The 21415-nt window shown below is 38.6% G+C and overlaps 1 protein-coding gene across 3 annotated transcripts in view; it reads left to right on the top strand.

Moving 5' to 3' along the window:
• The first annotated feature begins 3983 nt into the window (after positions 1–3983).
• The window catches only part of LOC139764796 (dipeptidyl peptidase 8), a 46315-nt gene continuing 28883 nt past the window's right edge, over positions 3984–21415 (top strand). Inside the window, exons 1-6 of one of the 3 annotated variants that reach the window (XM_071691689.1) lie at positions 3984–4068; positions 7940–8212; positions 9453–9662; positions 10889–11018; positions 16808–16948; positions 19422–19524. In XM_071691689.1, coding sequence (XP_071547790.1) covers positions 7958–8212; positions 9453–9662; positions 10889–11018; positions 16808–16948; positions 19422–19524 — 839 coding nt within the window. In that variant the 5' untranslated portion in view covers positions 3984–4068; positions 7940–7957. Of the gene's footprint in view, positions 4069–4604; positions 4743–5808; positions 5931–7939; positions 8213–9452; positions 9663–10888; positions 11019–16807; positions 16949–19421; positions 19525–21415 lie in introns of those variants that run through there. The other 2 variants (XM_071691687.1, XM_071691688.1) reach the window with 2 other exon arrangements.

Consider the following 21415-nt stretch of genomic DNA (forward strand, 5'->3'; position numbering starts at 1 on the left):
CTCAAATCATATGATCAGACTAGTTTATGGACGTAGCAGCCTGAGCCTGCCGTAGGTGGTACTTTCCGAAGAACAGCCTGACTTAGGTGTTGAGGGGGTTGAAGAGCAGCCTTGACCTTTTTACATTAATCCAGTAAGGTCATATATGCCTACCTTATGGTTCACACTGGTCCAGGTCGTAATGAATACAAGGGATAACCTCGCGTACTAGGTTGGTTCAAGCACTGGGGTACTGGAGTATAGCCTTCATGTACTGGGGTAGTAGTGTTGACAGTGGTAACTTCATGTACTTTGGAAGTCGCGTGCATGGGTTGGTTACGTGTACCGAGGTATATTCATTGGCTTGTGCCCAATCATCCACTGGAGTACAAATGTTACTTGTACCGAGGTATATTCATTGACTTCTGCCCAATCATCCACTGGAGTACAAATGTCTAAGATTTTCATGTCCATTGTTTCAGCTTTGACGTATTCATGAAGGCCAGCTAGGCCTTAAATTTGATAGAAGTCATATACATTGCGAACGAGAATAATCAAAAAGGTATTTGAAGATAAGGAAATCTTGTATTTCAAAGTGGTGGTTATAGGGGGGAGGACATGAGCAGGTAAAGCCAAATGTTGCTTGTGTGAGAGAAAGGTGTTCATTACAGCGCCAAGAGCAGCCGATAGTGGCACAGGAATTATGCATCGCACTGGATTGCTGAGTATTTCGTGGTCACGCGAACCGTCATTATTATGTGCAGAAGACAACACAAAGGACCAAAGTTAGCGTTTATAAAGCCCTTCATTTATCTTCAACACCTGAAGGACATTCATTTGTAGATAGACTGTTTGAATATAAAAAGGAATATGACAAAACCAGTCACGAAGGTACGTGTCGGGTAAAAGAAAAAAAAAAAACCTGGTAACCACTAAAACTCGCTGAAAATCACGAGTTAAAGAACAAACTAAACATTACAATAAATAACCCATAATGTACTTATTGTAGTGTAAACACAATTCAGACATGTAATATTTACTTTGAAGAAATCGGAAATGTACAGTAATAAAAACCCAAATAAACAGAAAGGAATAGAAGATAACATCGTTATAGACCAATAGGTCTCGTGTTATCTGTCTTGCTCATGCAATCCCATCTGTTCAAACTTTCTCGGTTGTTAACGAAGCTGACGTCGTTAATGACTCTGGCAGTAGATGGGCTAATGAGCCAAACAGACAACTAAAATTATTCGACTTCCGACGTCAGAATGAGTGAAACGTAAGAGTAGCCACTTAGAAGTGATGTAGACATCGCTAAAATTTTAAAAACATAATCATTGTGAGTACAAAAAAGGTTAAAGCCACATGTTCCACGAGCTTAGAACTCCCTCCCTATACAATCACACCATCTAAATCCAGACACGACTTAAACGCAGACACCGAGTCAGACAGACACTTATGCACACGAGTGTAGAATTCCACTGTACTACATGAATAGGTCATGATATCCCTACATTGTGAAAAATTCACGTCGAGGCTTAGCTTTGTATGGGGACTTCGATGTCGTTGTTCAGGATTCGTGTCAAGCCACAGCCAAACTTGGGGCCCTTCGGTGTTGAAGATTCACATCAAGTTTTAGCCAAACCCGTCCCCTCTCCGTTTCTGAAGATGCACGTCAAGTCTTAGCCTAGCCATGGTGGCCTTCATATGTTGGAAGATTCACGCCTAGCCTTATCCCAGCTCGGGGGGGGGGGGGGGGGCCGCACTGTTGAAGGTTTACGTAAGGACTTCCTACCACCTTTATCATTGTAACTAGAAACAAACCCACACTTACATAAAACGAAAAACTGGTCTTAACGGTAGTTTGCAAAAACCTGTGACGGTCGTGTAAAAGGCCAACGATTACAGGCGATAACTCTATCTCGTTACCTTATGTATATGACATTTATGGTCTGTGATGCCTGGAAGAGCTCCATTCTACCCATTATTTTCCAGGCTACATACATCGTCCACACCTTTTGCATCATTTAGTGAACACGCTGCAAATGGCCTCTGATTATGATGGCGTACGTGGCCATAAAACTAGAAGGCTCGTTCCGTCTTGCTCAAGGGTCGTTCCGTCGTTCTCAAGGGTCGTACCGTCGTTCTCATGAGATTGTGGATACTACCTGTCTCGCTCCAGGTGGCCAAGGGAGGCACCTGGCTTATTAATTTCCAGGATGGTGAAAAACACGCAGACAACCTCAACGGCGAGAATTACCTTACCCAGGAGGACCATAAATAGGGCTCGACGCTCACAGACTATGATTAACTTCCCAAGAGGACTGTTAACATTTCATATTCAGGACTGATTTACTTTCCTGGGAAGGATTTAGCCTCACTAAAAACAAGTTTGTAATTTACATTTTCCAGGATTATTGCAGTCATACTCAGGAACAATACTGTGCCATACCCCTCATCTATGGTAATTAGGGCCTTATAGAGAAGGGGGCTATGTGTGATTGAACCCTCGAGGGTAATCCGAACTAAACTTACAATTAGCTATTTGTGACCCGCCTCTTATAGGGTATTCAGAGCCATATTCAAAAACAATTGTTACCATACCGACTAGAATAGTCCGGACTCACAGTCTGGTCATGATAGATGTGAAGTTAGGTGGTAACGCTGTTGGAGAAGAGTGGGATAATGAAATGGGGATTGTGGTGCCCTGGGGGTCATGAAAAGGGATGATATTCTCATATATCTGTGACAGTTTTGATGTTACCTTGGCCCACGCATAAACCAGAGGTGTGCTGCGACCTACATATAACCTCCAGCTTGTGTAATCTTTTAAACAGATGATGTTATCTATTGGAAAGTAGCTGTCATGATGATAGAGTAGAACCCAACCACCGGAACTTTCAAGGGTTTTTATTTATATTTAACGACATTCACAAGCGTCACAGAAATTCAACTGTTTGCCTACAGGGCATCTGATAAAAAAAAAAACTATATAACGTTTTTAAGGCACAAATACAAAATGTGCCATTGTTGCTATATTTAAGCGAAAGTACGAGACGAACTCATTAGAAAAATGTGTTGCTTCCAGGAGATGGTCAAACCTGGTCTGAGCGTCTGGTCATGTCAACACTAGGTCGGCGACGGTGGCTCAATAGGAGGCCTTTGAGGTCAGAGAGGGTCACTGGAAGCCTTTGAGGTCAGGGAGGGTCACTAGGCAGGTGTATTGCTGACAGTCACAATTACTGGAAGAAATCTTTTAATCCCCTTCGTAATACTATGTAATCCCGTAAGTTCGATGACATAGCCACATGAGTACGACAACTTTACCCTTTTGTATAAAGTATTTAGTCATTTTGCTCAATGGCTACGGTATGGAACTCCAGGATTTAATCGCCCTACACAACGGGTTAGGTTGTCGTACTCCAGGATTTAAGATTTCGTATTAATGAGGTCGTCTTTGTATTCAGGGGTTTGATATACCGTGTTCAAGATGATCATGTTAGGGTGTTCTCAGAGAGATGATGAATGGTCTTCCTCTAGCTAGGGTTAAGTAATCGGTGGAAGAAGTATACCACCACAGTTGAACCTGTGGTTACTTATACGCCAAGGCTTTTCTCCTCCAGTCCTCATAAGTCCTTAGTTAGCCAGATGATGATCATAAGCCAGGAACGGCGACAGCCGACGTGAGGTTACATGATGAGGAGGAGGCACGACCGGGCATCCCTGATCAACACACGTACCGACATGTTCCCCCAATGCTCAAGGTTCTATTACGTGTAGAGAAATTAATTAATGCTCGAGACCTTTTAACAATCTACTCTATGTTTTGATGGATAATTCTTTAGTTTCTCCACATCATGCGACAGGAATTGAGGGTTCACAGTTCCACAAAAGCCATCGTTATTAAAAAATACATTGTGATATATATCATTTGTAAACTTTTCTCAAAACGATTTTATAACTTACCAAAGTATGGTTAGTCTGACCTTGGCTTACTTAGGCCTCACTAGGGTAGATCATGGATATTCTTGGCCGTAATTTGCAGGTTATTTTCAGCATTAGCAGGATCTTTGGTGTGTTCTAGTGGTCGTAAGTACAACTTTCCTCGTTTACGTGAGGCCAATCCCACCAATAATGAACATGAAACAATGGGTTATTGTAGGAAACTGTCCTTTAAATATGCTGTTCTATCCGGAAAGTTTTAGGTTTGTAGTTTGAGAAAAAGATGGTGCAGCCAACACTATGCATAAATAATGATATAATAATCAGATTGGATTAGTTCGTCAGGATTGTCTGGTGTGAATGTGGACGAAGAACAGAGAAGGAAAAGATTTATATAAAGAATGTGTTAAGGTGTGATGCTAGGACAAGTTGATGCCAAGCCAATATAGATAATCCTGGCTTGTGGCATAAAGGTGAAATCTATGTACATTCTGCCGTCGCTGTCATCCGTAGCATTCATTGCTCACCAATTTTTATGTGTGACTATAATGCTATCCCCCAAGTTGATTCTTGTGAGTAAATGGACTCTTGTCGTAGGGAAATAAAATATTCACGAGTTGAAGAAGAGCTAGAAAGGCTAGATAGGAGAAGGTTTATAAAAAGACTGGGGAAATGTTTTGTCAACAGATGGCGTTGGTACCTCAACCCCATCCTGGCCGGTGGTGAGACAGACGATAATTTTTTTACTTAGAATTACACCTGCGAGGGTTTGAGCACTCCCTTCGTCACTACAGCTTGAAAAATGACCTGAAATTCGACAGGTGAGGAGGGTGTTAGGGGCAGTAGCACGGGGATAGGCCTGGTTAGAGACCTGGGCTATAACCTGTCACTAGCCAATTTCTATGTAAACTTAGACCTGGAACAGTGTTTTACCCAGAACCATTTAAGTGCATTTTCTTTTTTTGTGTCGTATTAAGACAGTCTAATGTAGCTTGGACAGGTATAGGATTGTGTGTTACTTAGGGGGGCCAAGATTTTAGTGAAGCATTCCTAGAGATACTATGTCTCTTGTCCCAGGATCTTTTGGGCCGTTCTTGTCCCAGTCATAATTATCCCAGGTCACACTGATTTGCTTCAGTTTATGTTATTTCGAGTAAGAATACATAGAAAATGATGATAAAGTAAGTTTGGTTGATACTGAATCCAAAGATATTTCTCATTTCTTCATAAATAGGTGGAAATGCCCTTGTCAAAACTGTTTATGATTAAGTAAAATAACTGCTTGGGGTTCCTCTTTGACATTACAGTTTTTTTTTCAATGAACCGTGACCATCAGTAAGATTTATTGCAAAATATTACTAATTCTTATATGTTTAGGGATGATTATTTACCAGAGGGACACCATGTTATTTTCAGTATTTTTAGACAGACTTTCAGAGAACCATGTTTTTTTTGTTGTTGTTGATTTTGGTTAGTACCTTTATGAAAGGAGCGTAAAGAGTAAGAGTAAATGAGTTCATTTCCAAGTTATGGGAAAATTCTGTACATATTGCAGGCATGTCAGCAAACACCTACGGTGACATGGCATTTGGATTAAGAAGAATTATGTTTTTTAATGGTATTAAAGTGTAGTATTTTCTGTACGGATTCCAATGATTATCTTAGCTTGCTTGAGGTCATGTTTATCCTGCAGTAATAAATAGCTAACCACTGGTTAGGATTTGCAGGTTTGAGTAGATTTAGGGTATTAGAAGATAAAAGATGAAACGCAAATAGAAATCATGAAAACTTAAGAAAACTTGGCATAACTTCTCCAAGGTAGTCTAAATATGATGTATTTTTGATGTTTAGATTACATGTCATTGCTTTTTTTTTTTTTTCCAAATTAGCAAACAAACAAGATGACCTGCAACCAGATGGGAACACATCTGTTGAACATCTTGACCAAGTGGCTCATGGCTTCAGACAACACTGTCATTAGTATATTTTGACTCATGTCAGAAATTTAGGTAAATGACAGCTGCTAAGGGAGGTTAGGTTTGGTGTTTAGTAAATGATCTAATTTCTACAAGCTCTGTCAATTTAGTATGTCCACATTTTCCCCAGAACTTCATAGCCCTCCCTACTATCATCAGCACCCAAAAAGAAAGTAAGATCATTAGATTAGATTACATTGGTTTTGTCTCGCGTCGTATGCATCATGCATTCATTTTGTCACAATTTGCTGACATGACCGTGATGTGTTGTTTGGAGAATTTTTCCTTGTTTGACTAAGTGTATACTCATTTTATGCTTTGTGTTTCTTTCACTTGTGTATTAGAATAACTAAACATTATCCTGTGAAATTTGTCAAAGAATGCTCAACCCTGGTACTGTGTTATAAGCAGTAAATATCATAGGTATTGTGTTATAAGCATTTACTGTTATAGGTATGGAGTTGTTGCTCACATTTAGTGTTGGAATTTCAACACATGCATACATAAGAGGCAGGACACTCTGGCACACATTAGATGATGGAATTTTTATGAGGAACTATATATAACGCGTTATACAATCCAAATATGGCAGGGTAATGCTTGCAGATGTGTTACAGTGGGTAACATCATGTAATATAGTGATGGAAATGAGCTGAGATCTGAATGTTGTGACTTTCTATTAATAAGGCATAGCTGAAATGGGAATGAACTTGGGAAAATAGCTCAGAATTCCTTTGTGATGTGCTTGATAGTTTCAACATATAATTTTCTCTGATAAGCTTCAGACACTTGTTATTCAAAAATATTCCTCAACCTAACTGAGATGATAATGAGAGTTTTTGTCTTTGCAGTTGCAAGCTTCACCTGTTGTAAGTGGTAGTAATGATGAATGGGAGGTTTTCGTTGAATTGAGGATGTCACATGATTATTAGATGAATATGTCATAATCCTTTAAAACAGAGGTATTGTAAAAAAAAATATATATATATATATATATATATATATATATATATATATATATATATATATATATATATATATATTCTCTGTTCTTAACGCTACCTCGCTAACGCGGGAAATGGCGAATAGTTTGAAAAAAAATATATATATATATATATATATATATATATATATATATATATATATATATATATATATATATATATATATATATATTTGTTTTTACAGAGAATTACCACAGTGATGAGGAGCACATCCTAAAGATTCATCTTTTGAGTTATTTAACCCATTCACTCTGAGCCAAGTAATGGGCATCAAGGGCAATATATTGAGATCACATATTATCATAGAATGATCGTGAACACTTTGAGAAGATGTACAAGATTTATATATATTGTAGATTATAACTGGATGTTCAGTTGATAAGCCAAGGCCATATAACCAATGAACCAAACCATGTTTGACATGTGACTGATTCTTATGAGTTCTACCCTAATATGCTATACCTACATTTTGAGTCTTCCCACTTGTCCTTGAAAGAACCAGTGGTTCCTTTACAGATAAGAGGCTTCTATAGATGCCACATGTCACCTGTAACTCTTAATTAGCATGAAGAAATGTACATAAGGCTCGCTTAGAGAAAACTTTGGTGGGAAGATGCAGTATTCCCTAACCCAGGCATTCACCCTGATAGTTTGTTAGAATCAAATGACAGTAACTTCTGGTTGTTATATTTGGACATAAAAGGTGACAGGAGTGTTTTTGAATTAATCTCCAAGCAAGGTATAAGAAAATGAAACTGAAGGATTATACAATAGGTCACAGAGTAAATGATGGGTTAGATGGCCATTGTATGCAAAGATTTAGATTCTTATGCAGAGATAATTCTAATGTGTCTATTATACACGTGGCTTGAATGTGTGTTTGTGTTTTTAAATGTAAGGTTGTGTGATTTTATTTACACCTCATTATGTAGTCTGATTCTGCTTATAATATCTCATCGTAATTGAGCTGTTTCTGCAGCTAGTAGTCTGAACATTCATGTTATTATTTTTAATGAAATATTGTCTTTATATCAACAGACAAGTGAATGAAGAAGAATGCCACGGATACCTACAGGTGGCGGTGGCTTCTCACGGGGAGCAGTGGGGACAGGGGGTAGCTCAGTTAACTGGCGGGAAGTACACCAGCGTGTCCGAGAGCTGAGAAGAACTTTTCTTCACCTGTCTGTCAAAACTCCAACCGATGTCACATTTCGTCGTCTTGGACCCTTACAACTACGATGTTATTTCCTCCTTTCTCCGGGTCAAGGTAGAGAGTCTACTCTCTTCTATGCAGACATCAATCTTGACTCCGTAAGTTGATATTATAATTTTTCAATTATATTTAATCATATATTAATTTGAAATAGGTTAAGTACCATATGTCAGTTATATTTTGATCCCATTATAAAGCTCATGTAGTGTTCAGCACAATGAAAAGTGTGTTACCACTCTGTGGTTGTATGGAACAGATATGGATATTTTTACCCCTTTGTTGAAGACACCAAGTGACAATTACTTTAAACTTTACCATCATGTACTTATTTTCATTTGACTCGCTGGAATTATTATGATTATTTTTGTCATCATTATTACCTTAGATTCTTCATTTGGCAATTTATGTGATATACATTAGACAAGGTAGTTGAAACAACGTGCATGTTAAGCACAAGTAGTGCTTTAGAAGGTAAAGGCTACATAGGGAAGGAATTGCTCTCTTGTATGTTACGAGGAATAGAAGGAAAAGTGACATTCTGATGAAAGTGATTTGAAGAGCATGTGAGTAGTTAGTAAAGAAGTTAGGTTTTGATAAAGTTTTGGATGATATTAACTGTTGCCCTCATGCTTCCTTACATCTCTCCAGTTTATGTGTCGTCATAGACTTAGAAAAAAAAGGCACTTTGAGAATTTTTGTGTATTCTTAGATATTTTTTCCAGTCCTTGTTACATCTTGTGGCTTTGGAGTTTACATAAGTTTGGGCAGGTTATGTTTATATCCTTTCCATGTCCACAGTATTTGTCTTATCATGATCATGGTATAGGTCATTTGCAAAGTAGTGGTCTGTCCAGTATAATTTTCATTTCTCCGTTGTATTCTATCTTGATTCTTGTCACCCTTCTTAAAAGCAGTTTATTAGTTGGTAGCATTATAAAGCCAGCACGTTCCTTGCTAGGGTACATGCTTGTGAGCTGCACCACCGCTATCTTTGGCATTTGCTGTACTTGTAAAGGTGACTTAACATTGCTTTTGACTTTTGCTAAGTTTGGCCTTTGTGTTCAGTAAAGTAATGTTAAGGGATGATAGTTTCCAAGCTCATCAGAGTAAAAGAGAATGGAATGCATCCAATTGTAGATTGTATGTTGTGCATTAGAAATAAGGGTGAGATTCTTTGTGAAAGCATGTGAGAAAGATTTTATTCAAGGCTGTTGTTGAATAAAGAGAGAAAAGTTTTATGCCATTCTTAAAGTTATGACGTCATTAATTTCTATTGTACATTTACAATATAAAGATGTGACTAAAGGTATTACATTGTTTTTTTTTTCTGTATTTCAGACTTGGGGTAGCAGAATAGTTTACCAAGAAGTGTTGGACTCAGGCCATTCATTCCTTTGGCGACGAACGTCCCGAGAAGAACAACTTTTGAGTGAACGGCGCCGTATCTCAACTTGGGGTATCACTAACTATGAACTCCATCCCTCATCTGGTACTCTGGTCTTCCCAGCTTCGTCCACAATCTTCCAATGTGTTCATCCAGAACGACCTGTAGGTGTCACTGTTTTTTAGAAGAGCTTTATTCAAATTGTGTTAAAAATATAAGCGAGTTATGGTGCAGGATAAAAGTGTAGTATTAAGCTAAACATGATTGAGAGCCTTGAATGGAATGTGCTGAAGTGTTTGGACACACAGAAAGGATAAGTGAAGAGAGACTTACTAAGAAGTTGCATGTGTCAGAAGTGGAGGGAGCAAAGATGAGGGGGGAACCAAAAATTAGATGCAAGGATGAAGGGAAGGATGTGTTAAATTACTGGAGCCTGAAGATGAAGGAGGGTGAGAGGCATGCAAGGGATAGAGCAAATTGGAGCAATGTGATGTACAGGGAGCAACGTGCTGGGCAGAACCAGAGAATATGAAATTATCAGGTGAAACCATGGAAGAGTGTGTGAGACGGCTTTGTATAAGGTGCTCTGGTCTTGGTGCATTATACATGATAGGTAAAAAAGTGAATGTGAACAAATGAGGCCATTCTTTTTTTTGGTCTTGGTGGTGTCTCTTTACACAGGAAATGATTAACTAGCATGACTAAATATTGCATATGCACCAAAACATTATACATGACAGCTCTATAGTGGATGTGTGTAAATGAGGCTGATATTACCTCACTAAGGTGAAAAAAGCACTTGTGTATGTACAAGAAATTTAATTTGCAAATGTCATTTTATTGATGTTAGAGAAAGATGACTACAAACAAATTCATTTGTTTGAATATTTCATATATAGTTCTCTGGTCTTTACAGCATTCTTCAGTCTTTAGTTTTGCACATCCACAATTCCAGTAGATTTAACTCTGTGTGTGTGCTGTTTGTAAATATGATCTTTATATTTCACATGATTTTTCTGCATCTAGTGGAGGAAGTTACTGGGAAACTTGTCACCATTTTACTTTGTCAACTGCTAACAGACCTCATATGTTTGGGCTAAGTAGTAGTGTGAAAAACAATTGTCAAAGAATTTTGTATGTAGATTTGATGGTAAAACTTGAGGTACTCTGATTTCTCAAAGTGGTCTAGAGTCTTGGCTTTAGGTTTGACAGCTCACTTATAGCTTGTTGTGCTGTTCTGTCTTTCACTATCAAACGATATTTTTAGGAATAATGTTTATGAGTGAATTTATGTGTCAGGGTTATGTGAAATGAAGTGAAAGAATAGTTCAGATTATTAGACCTAATCCTTCCCTTAACTGGAATCTCTATTATGTGACTTTTTTTTCAGACTGGACCCATTAGTCCAAGAGAATTGCCGAGTTGCCAAGTACGGCTCAACCCTCAAATCTGTCCTGCAAATCCTGACCTTATTGCTTTTGCTGCACGATATGACATCTATATTTATCATATTAAGACAGGTACATTATCTTGTTTAGTTTCTAACTCTCTTAATTGTTGGTTGGTAAATGGAGTTAAGGATGTGCTTTATCAGGTAATGTTGCCAACTGTTTTTGATGAAATTAGAAAACTTGTTTTACACTTGACACACAGCTGCAGACACCATACCCAATCTGCCCCCTTTTGGCTTGAACGAGCATCACTTACAGTTTTAAAGGAACCTTGCTATTTTAGTGGGAATGCCATTTTTGGTTGACTGCAGAAACCTTGCTATTTTAGTGGGAATGCCATTTTTGGTTGACTGGCCTATGATTGCACTTTGTGAAAGCTATGGCATGCCATGCTCTACCATTGATAATGCTGCAGACACAGTCAGTCAGGAAACACAAAACACCATAAACTTTTGATCACTTACAATCTGTTCTTGCTGGTGAAGTTCTGGTGTTCATAACATTCATTTTATCAGTAGGCATATATGTTGATGCAAATCCTGAATGGGGTTAGAAAGGAAATGGAGATTATACAAATACCTGCTGATGTGAAAGTTAACATGATGTTGTACCTCTTGAATGTGTTGATTTCTTAATGGAAAAAATAAAGGATTAGCCTGAGCTGAGACCTAAAAAACCAAATATAAATGACTGTTAATGATAACCTATTTATCTGTCTATCTATATATATCTTTGAAGCCAGTTCCCTTTGGGAACTCCCTCAAGCGGGTGGGTGGCCATGGCAAAAATCTCCACAACTGTTGAAGTCCCTATCCACTTCTTAGCCTTTAGTGCCTCACCCTTAAGAGGCCACTGGCAGTGGGCAACTCTAGTGCAGTGTTTTCAGAGGCTTCTGCCTAATATTGCTGTCAGCTACTTCTACCTAATGTGTCTACCTAATATTCCACCCTTATGTTCCAAACTACTACTTCTACTTAATGCTCCTACCCACTATTTATACCTAACATTGCTACCTATTACTTCTATCTGTTGCTCCTGCCATTTTGCTGAAAGGCAGGGCAAGTGCACACTGCTGCACACTGGAAAATCAGGAGTTGCAAAGAATGAGTTGTGTGAGTTATGTGTTGCCAAGTGTTATGTGTGACAAGGAGAGATTGTGTGTTTGTGAACAGAATGTCTGCAGTCCATGCAGAGGTGAGGCAGAAAGAAAAGACAGCTAGCTGGGTTAAAGGGGAGCAACTTGACAACCACTGAAGTGCTGGCTCACTACACAGCCGTCAATAACCCTCCTAATACCCAGGCAGCTAGTAATGGTAATATTCCTCTGTGGTCAGTGGCTGGTAGCCAACTACTTCAAACATAATGATTATCAGAAAATTAAGCTGAGTCCTGAGAAGCTAAACATAAAATACTTTGTTGTTCATAAGCACAGAAGCTTAAGCAATACCACTTTGACCATGCAATGATTTAGAATTGATGAAATCATTAGTTCTGACTACAAATTTGCATTGAAAGTGAGTGAATGGTATTAAATTTAAAATTGCCCTGATTTACCTTACAGAAACGTTGGAAGGTTTAACTTTATTCAGAATGATATGCTTCAGTCATAGTACAGTGTTTGAAGTTAGACTAGAGTCACATAAACTAATTTAATCTTTTATCATTATTATGTTTACCACGTATTTTCCCTCTTTAACCCTTAATCTGCTCTCATATTATGATAACCCTCGTAGGATTGCTACCATCATCACATGGTGATGATTTAAAGCTTCCTGCTTCTGTTTAGAATCTCATATGATGTTTTCATATGCCAGCTATCCGTAGATGTCATTAGCACCTTATTGCCACAGCTGGAAAAAAAGATTGTGCACAGCAGCCACCCACAGAACATCAAAAGAGAGTTCACACACATCATCAGGCATGATGTAAAAAAGTGTGTGAAAGATACGCAGAAGATATTTATTTGTTGTGTGAAATCAAGCTCTGAAAAATCATAAATCTTTTATCGTGATTTGAAGTATGTAGAATGAAATAATTCTAGAAAGACCCATAATTATCATGTAGAAAGGGGCATCCGCGCTGTCAGTATGGCCCCTCCCACCAACATGGAGTCTACTGATTTTGGGGAATGATTTAGAAAACCTGTAAGGGAAAAAAGATCATGCCTAGGGATGAACAAGAGTGGGAGTATAACTATTTGATCATCAAACTATTCTCTCTCTCTCTCTCTATGATGTTCTTATGATGAACCTTTTTGTTTAGCTCACCTAAAATCCCAGTTGAAGTTTGCTTCCATCAATTAACTGCATGTATCACTTACAACCAACTGCTGCAGCTGGAAGAAAATTTCCTGTATCTTAGTCATCCACACTGAGTGTATATACACCATCATGGTGTGATGTGAGTGAAGTTATTGGATCTCTCATTTATGTGAAAATTCTGTTTATATGAATAATGTACAAATGCTTAAAAAATATGTATGATATGGAAAAGATATGTTAGTGAAGTGTGAAATCTTGCTTTACATCATGAATTGTGTAATGTTTGGCATACCATATATAGAATGCAATTTCACATGGAAAGAAACACATGATTATGAAACTCATGCAATTCTTAGAAAGTCAACCACGTCCACCAGGCGGAACAACAGTTCATAAAGTGTAGTGATGTTTGTGTATCTGTGGAAAGAAGGCAGGGTATCTGAGTAGTAAGTGTTGGGTTTTGCCACTGTTGATTTAGCATTGGGGGCATGAAGGGTAGTGGAATTTGTTGAATCAGTGTTTATAGTAATGTGGGATGGCTGATGTCCAGGATGTAGATGAAAGAGTGATTTAGGTTTGTTGAGAGAGTGTGATTACAGATGTCTGGTGGATTGGTGTTTGATATAGAGCTGGGAGGCTAATTGTTTAGTGCTTGTTAGTATTACATAACATTATGTTATGTAAAGGATACCTGCATCTTTGAGGCTTCATTCTAGGCAGGAATAGGGAAATTTGTGCATCTCCTTTGGAACCAGAAGGTCCTTGACAAGACTATTCAGTTTCCTCTCTTGATGATGAGACAGCCTTGCTGAAGTTGCATTCTCACTCATGGTTTAACAGCTAACAGGTTGATTTTGGGAAATATTGGAGAATGTATGTGTATCTATCTTTATATCTGATACCTGCTCCAACTGGAACTCCCTTAAGGAGGTGGCCATGGCAAAAGAGTCTCCATAACTAGTGAACACCTGTGCTGCCTCTTAGCCTTTAGTGCCTCACCCTTAATGGGCCACTGACAGAGGGCAACTCTAGTGCAGGGTTTGTAGAGGTTCCAACCTAATGTTCCCACTGACTACTTCTATCTAATGCTGCTACCTACTACTATCTACTGCTCTTACTATATTGCCGACAGGCATGGCTAGCATGCAGTGTTCACTGAAGGAAAATCTAGAGTTATGAATAATGTATGACAAGGAGAGGCTGTATGTTTGTGGACAGAATGCTGTTAGTCCATGTGTGAGTGAGACAGAAAGAATGATGATTACATGGGTCAAAGGAGTGCAGCTTGACAAACACTAAAGTGCTGGTTAACTATGCAGCCATCGCTAACTTTCCCAATACCCAGACGGATAGTATTGGAAATATACCTCCCTGTTTGTTGGCTTCCTGCCATCTACTACCTACCAGGATGATATTTTTTTTTTCTTTTTTTTTTTTTTTTGGCTTTGTCGCTGTCTCCCGCGTTTGCGAGGTAGCGCAAGGAAACAGACGAAAGAAATGGCCCAACCCACCCCCATACACATGTATATACATACGTCCACACACGCAAATATACATACCTACACAGCTTTCCATGGTTTACCCCAGACGCTTCACATGCCCCGATTCAATCCACTGACAGCACGTCAACCCCGGTATACCACATCGCTCCAATTCACTCTATTCCTTGCCCTCCTTTCACCCTCCTGCATGTTCAGGCCCCGATCACACAAAATCTTTTTCACTCCATCTTTCCACCTCCAATTTGGTCTCCCTCTTCTGCTCGTTCCCTCCACCTCCGACACATATATCCTCTTGGTCAATCTTTCCTCACTCATTCTCTCCATGTGCCCAAACCATTTCAAAACACCCTCTTCTGCTCTCTCGACCACGCTCTTTTTATTTCCACACATCTCTCTTACCCTTACGTTACTTACTCGATCAAACCACCTCACACCACACATTGTCCTCAAACATCTCATTTCCAGCACATCCATCCTCCTGCGCACAGCTCTATCCATAGCCCACGCCTCGCAACCATACAACATTGTTGGAACCACTATTCCTTCAAACATACCCATTTTTGCTTTCTGAGATAATGTTCTCGACTTCCACACATTCTTCAAGGCTCCCAGAATTTTCGCCCCCTCCCCCACCCTATGATCCACTTCCGCTTCCATGGTTCCATCCGCTGCCAGATCCACTGCCAGATATCTAAAACACTTCACTTCCTCCAGTTTTTCTCCATTCAAACTCACCTCCCAATTGACTTGACCCTCAACCCTACTGTACCTAATAACCTTGCTCTTATTCACATTTACTCTTAACTTTCTTCTTTCACACACTTTACCAAACTCAGTCACCAGCTTCTGCAGTTTCTCACATGAATCAGCCACCAGCGCTGTATCATCAGCGAACAACAACTGACTCACTTCCCAAGCTCTCTCATCCCCAACAGACTTCATACTTGCCCCTCTTTCCAAAACTCTTGCATTCACCTCCCTAACAACCCCATCCATAAACAAATTAAACAACCATGGAGACATCACACACCCCTGCCGCAAACCTACATTCACTGAGAACCAATCACTTTCCTCTCTTCCTACACGTACACATGCCTTACATCCTCGATAAAAACTTTTCACTGCTTCTAACAACTTGCCTCCCACACCATATATTCTTAATACCTTCCACAGAGCATCTCTATCAACTCTATCATATGCCTTCTCCAGATCCATAAATGCTACATACAAATCCATATGCTTTTCTAAGTATTTCTCACATACATTCTTCAAAGCAAACACCTGATCCACACATCCTCTACCACTTCTGAAACCACACTGCTCTTCCCCAATCTGATGCTCTGTACATGCCTTCACCCTCTCAATCAATACCCTCCCATATAATTTACCAGGAATACTCAACAAACTTATACCTCTGTAATTTGAGCACTCACTCTTATCCCCTTTGCCTTTGTACAATGGCACTATGCACGCATTCCGCCAATCCTCAGGCACCTCACCGTGAGTCATACATACATTAAATAACCTTACCAACCAGTCAACAATACAGGCACCCCCTTTTTCAATAAATTCCACTGCAGTACCATCCAAACCTGCTGCCTTGCCGGCTTTCATCTTCCGCAAAGCTTTTACTACCTCTTCTCTGTTTACCAAATCATTTTCCCTAACCCTCTCACTTTGCACACCACCTCGACCAAAACACCCTATATCTGCCACTCTATCATCAAACACATTCAACAAACCTTCAAAATACTCACTCCATCTCCTTCTCACATCACCACTACTTGTTATCACCTCCCCATTTGCGCCCTTCACTGAAGTTCCCATTTGCTCCCTTGTCTTACGCACTTTATTTACTTTGTATGCAAGAGAAATTGGTATGGATGTTCTGAAACTTTCTTGCTTGTAAAAGAATTTGCATGGTTAGGTCTTTTATTTAGTGAGACAAGATTTCTAATATTTAATGTGGTTAGATGTTTTCTTGAAGGACACTCTTTACATCTTTGTTGTTTGTTTATGTTCTTGATAGATAAATCTTCTTACTTTTGTCCAAATGTTGCTCTATTTTGGTTCTTAATGTATTTTTTTTTTCCAGGAGAGGAAAAAAGGGTAACTCATGTACACAGTGGTAGTGGTCGATTAGAATATGACCCCAAGAGTGCAGGGATGCCATCTTATGTCATGCAGGAAGAGTTTTCACGTTATCAGGGTTACTGGTGGCAACCTGTATCACCAGGTACGTCCTTTAAAGTTTATTTCTTAAAACATATCATACATGCCATTTTTCATTTTCAGAGGAAGCAGGTGTATGAGGAGTCTATATCAAGCATTTTTTCTCCAATGACTATGTAATTTCATGTCCACCTCATTTATCTTAACTGTTTTCTTTCTTGAGATTCAGTTTGTTAGAGATACCTATTTTTTGAAACTTTATCCTGGAAAAGCATCATTTTCTGTCTCTTTTATTAGCTCTTTCTTTCATGTGTGGTCACTTATTCCTGGAGGAAGGAGCACCAGGAAAATATTTATGAACCTTGGAGGAAAGAAGATCCTATTTTGGCTCCTTCCCCAGTCCCTTAGTTTGGAAACGAATGTAGGAAAGGAGGATTTCCAGTTCCCTACTCCCACCAGTCTTAGTTGCTTCCTTCTGTGAAATGCAGGAGATAGACTTGGTAAAAAAAAAGTGTCCATGCACAATACTTGTGAAATGTTATCACACAATCTAATGGATACTGAGAATTTTATGTCTGACCTGCTACAAGTTGGTAGCTCTTATGTCAGGAGGATGCAGTATCAGCTACCAGTGAAATATCCTTTAAAATATTTAGGGAATTTCAACTGTAGCCCCTGTTTCTGCATGTTGCTGAATACACCATACTGTTGTTTTTGTGAAAGCCATGTTGCTTGGCAATATAGAAATGCTGTAACCCTCATTATGGAGGGATGCAATGACTCCCCATGTTGTCTGTGAGGTCTTCATCGTGAATGACATGAACATGACATTAGTGGCTGACAGTGACTATGTTAGCTGAAATGCCACAGTTTATGGTTCATGAGTATAGTAATGAATCTCTGAACCTTATCTCAAGTTTTGCAACATTTCCTCTGTGGTTCAAACCTGATGGACCAACCACAGTCAGGGATTCCAACCCTCCTACAACATCAAAAGCTGGTCAAATCATTACATAAGGCATTGGACCCGTTATGCAGTGACATATTTTTTTAGCCATTGTACATCTGTGGTATTCTTTCCTCCCCATCTGCTATCTTTTGTTTGTACCAGCACTAAATAGCAAGAGGGGCTTATATCTGTGCTCTTATACATTGTATCTAATTTTTTGTATGATCATTTGTCCCAATTTAGTGTACACAATACAGCCTTGAATGTTAAGCTTGATTCTTTGATTTGTGTTACAGGTGCATTTAGATCAAGAGGTTAATGTCCATCGTCTGTTACCAATCGTTTCATTCCCATCCGCATATGGCTTAGCATGTGCACACAGAAATATGTTTTGTGGGGAAGAAAGCCTCAACAAATGTTTACCCTTCCTTCCACCAGCCAACCATCTTAGCTCTTTCACATCTAAGAATCTCTCTTTTATATGCTTTCATTTAGTACATAATCCAGTGAGCTCATCTGCCAAATTTCATCCTCCATATATACTTGAGTATGTTCCTTTGTGAACCAGCAGTTTGTCAGCATACAACTCTTAAAGGTGTTCACCATTTTCGTTCACATTATTGAATACCCCATGCTCCCACATTATACTGTAGGCAGCCATATTACCCACTTTCACACTCAAATCACTCATCACTAATACCCAGTCTCTTTTATCAAAACTGCTAACACATTTATTCAGCTCTTTCCGACCCACTATCCTTTCTTTATTAATCCTATCCTGGCTAGATTGAAAGTACCCACCCCTTGTAATTACTTTCATTTTTACCCACATCAGCTTGGTTCACTTCTTAACACTTTCTCATATTCTACAGCTAATCCTTTAGCAAAAGTGCTGTCCCTTCTTTAGCTCTCACCCTAATATAAACCCCTGACTTTACCCCTAAAACATCCCCAAACTATTCTTCCATATCCCCTTCTGCTTTGTTTCACTTAGAGCTAGAACATCCTGTTTTCTTTTCTCAAACATACAACTATCTCCTTTCTTATCTAGGTTATATCCTCACACTTTCATACATTGCTGTGAGCCACTGAGGAAGATGAGCACTCCTTGCTTGGCTCTTTTTGTTCCAACTTAGAAATCAGAAAACAAGAAGGGAAGAGTTTCAAGCCCCTGCTCCCATCCCTCTTAGTTGCCTTCTATGACAATATATATCAAATACAAGTTAGCCATGGTTAGGGCATTCAGTTGCCTGTGCCATCTTAGATACCATAAGGAGAATGTAATGAATATCATGTTTACAATGCACTTTTTCATTTCATTTTTTATGTTGTTGATTATATTTGATACAAGCATATGAAATGGTCAAGATAAACCATGGAATAGGGTGTGAAGCTTGGCTGTGGATGGAAGGCTCTGTCCTTCGTACATTAAATATTATACCTAGAGATTGATTGTGTGAATTAAGGCTATTTTTTTGCTTGTTCTGGCCCTGTCTTGCAAAGGTAGGATATGCAGTTCGATATAAAAGAATACCTCTACAGTATCTTTTGCCCAGCAAAGGATGACTATTGTTTATGATATTTACAGATGGTGTTTATCGTTTGCTATATGAGGAAGTTGATGAAAGTGAAGTTCCTATAGTCCAATTCATTCCTCCTGATGATTCTGCTGGCATGCTAGATGAATTTAGGTGAGTTTGATGTGCTTTATTGGTATTAAAGATCTGATGAATAAGGTTATTAAGGTGAGGAGTCATTTGAATTTGATGTTATCAAAGAAGAGGTATATTTATTGGGCTTTTAATTATATGTTTAATATAAATTTTCTGTATTTTGTTTTAATTATATTCTTTAATTTGGATTTTTTTATTTTTTTACACACAAAAAAAATGTATTAATTTACTATAAGTGTTGGCACTGCACAAAATGTTTGGACATTGTTGGAAGAAAATGATAAAAAATGAAGTGTGTTGGTCATCTGTAGAGAAGATTCATCTTAGAAAGAACTGAAAGAATGAGCTTGAGAGGTGAGGGGGGATTATTTATAGAGGTAAGACAAAATATAAAGTGGGATCCAAGGGTTTTTGGATGAAAGAGTTGGTGGTTTTGATGCGTAATTGATTCTTCTATGGCCATCTAAATGTTCAAAAAGAAGAATAGAGAACGGTATGTATTAGATGTAGTAAAAAGCCGTAACATTGTAACAGATACTGAAGGATTGAAAAAAATATTGGCCATACTCTTAGCAGCCCAAATTCAAGAATTGTTAGGAAATAGAATGGAAGGAAGGAAGGCCCAAAGTGAAGCTTTAGTTTGATCACCCATGGGCCATGCAAAAGCTGAATAAAACTGTCTAGCTTGTATTAAGATAAAAGTCACAAAGTGAAGTTTTTGTTTGGTGACCGTGAACTCTACAAAAGCTGAATTAGATAGTCTAGTATTAGCGGAAGTGAAAGTTTGAAAGCAAAGCTTTTGTTTAATGACCTGTAGGCCTGCAAAAGCTGAATAAGAATAAAAGTCCCAAAGTGAAGGTTTGGGAGGTGACCCATTGGCCTTGCAAAAGCTGAAAAAGATGTCTGACTTCAGTTAAAATAAAAGTCCCAAAGAGATGCTTTCGTTTCACAACCTGTGGGCCCCATAAAAGGTTAATGAAATCATCTGGCATTAGGTAGAATATAAGTTCTAAAGTAAAGCTTTAGTTTGACCACCCTTGGGCCCATGAAAAGCTGAACAAACTTATCTGGCATCAGCCTATGAATGTCCCCAATTGAAGCTTCAGTTTGATGACCTGTGAGCTCCGCAAAAGCTTGATAAAATCATCTGGCATTGATAAGAATTATAGTCCTTAATTGAATTTTCATTTGATGACCGGTATACCCTAAAAATGCTGAATTTGATTGTGTGACATTGGCAAAAGTAAAAGTCTCAAAAAAAAGCCTTGCTAAAATTGAATATGATAGTCTTGCTTCAGCTGAAATAAATGTTTCTGAGTTTCCCCTAAAACTGAATGAAATTGATATGGCATCAGTTAGAATAAAAGCCCAATAGTCATACTTTACTTTAACAACCCTTTGGCCCCAGAAAAGCTGAATGAAATTGTCCAGTGTCAGCTAGAATAAAAGTCCCTAAGTGAAGCTTTAGTTTGAGTACCCATGGCCTTGGTAAAAACTGAATAAAATCATCTGGCATCAGCTACAATAATAGTCTGAAAGTTAAACTTTAGTTCAATGATCCTTGGGTCCTGCAGAAGTTGAATAAAATCATCAGGCATTAGCTAGAATAAAGATCCCAAAGACAAGCTTTCGTTTGACAAACCTTGGGTCCTACAAAAGCCAAACAGAATTGTTTTTGTCAGCTAGAATTAAAGCCCTAAAGTAAACCTTTAATTTGATGACCCAAGGACCAGGCAGAAGCCAAATGAAATCGTCTTGTGTCAATTAGAATAAAAGTCAAAAAGTGAAGCTTTAGTTTGATGGCTCATGGGCCTCACAAAAACTGAAAAAAATCATCTGGCATCAATTAGATTAAAAGTCCCAAAGTGAAACTTTTGTTTAACAACCCGTAGGCCCCACAAAAACTGAG

Source organism: Panulirus ornatus, chromosome 51 (genome assembly GCF_036320965.1).
Source record: "Panulirus ornatus isolate Po-2019 chromosome 51, ASM3632096v1, whole genome shotgun sequence".
NCBI classification, from domain to species: domain Eukaryota; kingdom Metazoa; phylum Arthropoda; class Malacostraca; order Decapoda; family Palinuridae; genus Panulirus; species Panulirus ornatus.